The sequence below is a fragment of the Sinocyclocheilus grahami genome, unplaced genomic scaffold (assembly GCF_001515645.1).
Source record: "Sinocyclocheilus grahami isolate Dianchi unplaced genomic scaffold, SAMN03320097.WGS_v1.1 scaffold11061.1, whole genome shotgun sequence".
Classification (NCBI taxonomy): Eukaryota; Metazoa; Chordata; class Actinopteri; order Cypriniformes; family Cyprinidae; genus Sinocyclocheilus; species Sinocyclocheilus grahami.
The window spans coordinates 1,528-3,018 of record NW_015513599.1 but is presented as its reverse complement, the minus strand read 5'-3'; the positions used below and the strand labels follow the sequence as shown (position 1 = coordinate 3,018).

The following is a 1,491-nucleotide window of genomic DNA, read 5'->3' as shown; positions in this document are numbered from 1 at the left end:
GAATTGTTAATTTTGTTGTGATAGTATGTCCTTTTAGCAGTGGAGGCATTAGCAGAGAATGAAGAGAGAAGTGATCGATATACATTAAGGTCAGTAGGATTTTGTGATTTGCGCCATACTCTTTCTGAAGCTCTGAGCTTAGAACGATACTCACAAATTATATGTACACTGTATGTACAATTCTCACACGGTTGGTGAGAATCCTAATTAGATTTTTTTTTTTATGACAGAAAAATATAAGATTGAAATCGACAAATTTGTTTCATGTTTGTTTACAAACAGTGACATATGCCACAAGTGGAATGGCCAAATCTGGAGGCTAAACAGCCCTCTGCAGCTAGGGCACAGATGGACACAAATCTCTGCCAAGTAATTCTGCAATAACGCATGTCAGACTACTGTGGTCAAGTCCTGTAATGTAATGTGTGTGTGATCCAATTAGGGAGCATCTCAGTGTCTTATTTGTATGACCATAAGCACAAAGGTATTCATATGACATTTCCTGGATCATTGTGGTTGACATACCATATTGAAGATGGCCATGATCAGGATGAGGACTGTGGTTGCCATGGTGAGGGTGATGCGTGGCCAGGGCTTGTCCGCAATGATTTCTGAGGATCTAAGGATCCAGAGCCAAGATGTGGAGGCCGTCTTATCGCAATGCTATTGTTGGTCAACATGAATAAAAAATTAAAAAATAAATAAAAATGCAGATAAAATCAGTAAAGTCTTTTATTAATAGAATTAAAAAGATGAACAGAAATTATGTCTCTAAACTAATTTGTCTTCAGTATAATTTATTATAATAAAATCATATATTAAATATACAATAGACAGGGGTGCACATAAGTGGTAAGCAGGTGCGCATGCGCCACCAAAATAAAAAATGCACTGTGTAAATAAGTTCTGACAGAGCATTTGCGTACAGACATGGTTGACAGCTGTTAAAGCACAATTACCATTTTAGATCGACAAACTGTAATACTGTATAAGATTTCTATTCAAACTGAATGGATAAATTAATCTAGGCTACCTGCTGCCGTTTTCAAAGCACAATGCAAAACTGTGACATTTCATTCACTGATGTTCTTCAGTCGGCATCGCTAAATGCGGAAGCGCATATACTTACTTGTCGGCAAACCGCCAAAATAAAAGCCTGCTGATTTTAAGTTTGAAAATGATGAAAATTCATCTTTAAAAAAATAAGTAAATATTAGCATTTTATTTTTAAGTTTACTATAAAATAGTTGTATTTGTATTTAATACTCTCATTTTATTTTAAAATATAATAGTATTATGACACTTTATTTAATTATTAAAAAAAAAACTAAATAAATAAAGTACAACAATATTATCACTACGATTAATAATTTTTTTTTATAGTTGTATTTAATGGGTTACACTATGTGCAGTGTGAGGACCAAACCAAATCTCCAGGTTCTCTTATGAGAACCAGGCTGAAAAACGTATGTGCACCCCTGTCAATAGAAC

General features: G+C 34.2%; 1 protein-coding gene across 1 annotated transcript in view; it reads right to left on the bottom strand.

Annotated features, from left to right (window-relative positions):
* The window catches only part of LOC107578596 (adenylate cyclase type 2-like), a gene marked incomplete at its 3' end in the record, with an annotated part of 4,697 nt that extends 3,998 nt beyond the window's left edge, over nt 1-699 (bottom strand). The window contains exon 1 of the mRNA XM_016264541.1: nt 526-699. Coding sequence (XP_016120027.1) covers nt 526-570 — 45 coding nt within the window. The remainder of the gene's footprint in view (nt 1-525) is intronic.
* Between the last annotated feature and the right edge of the window lie 792 nt (nt 700-1,491).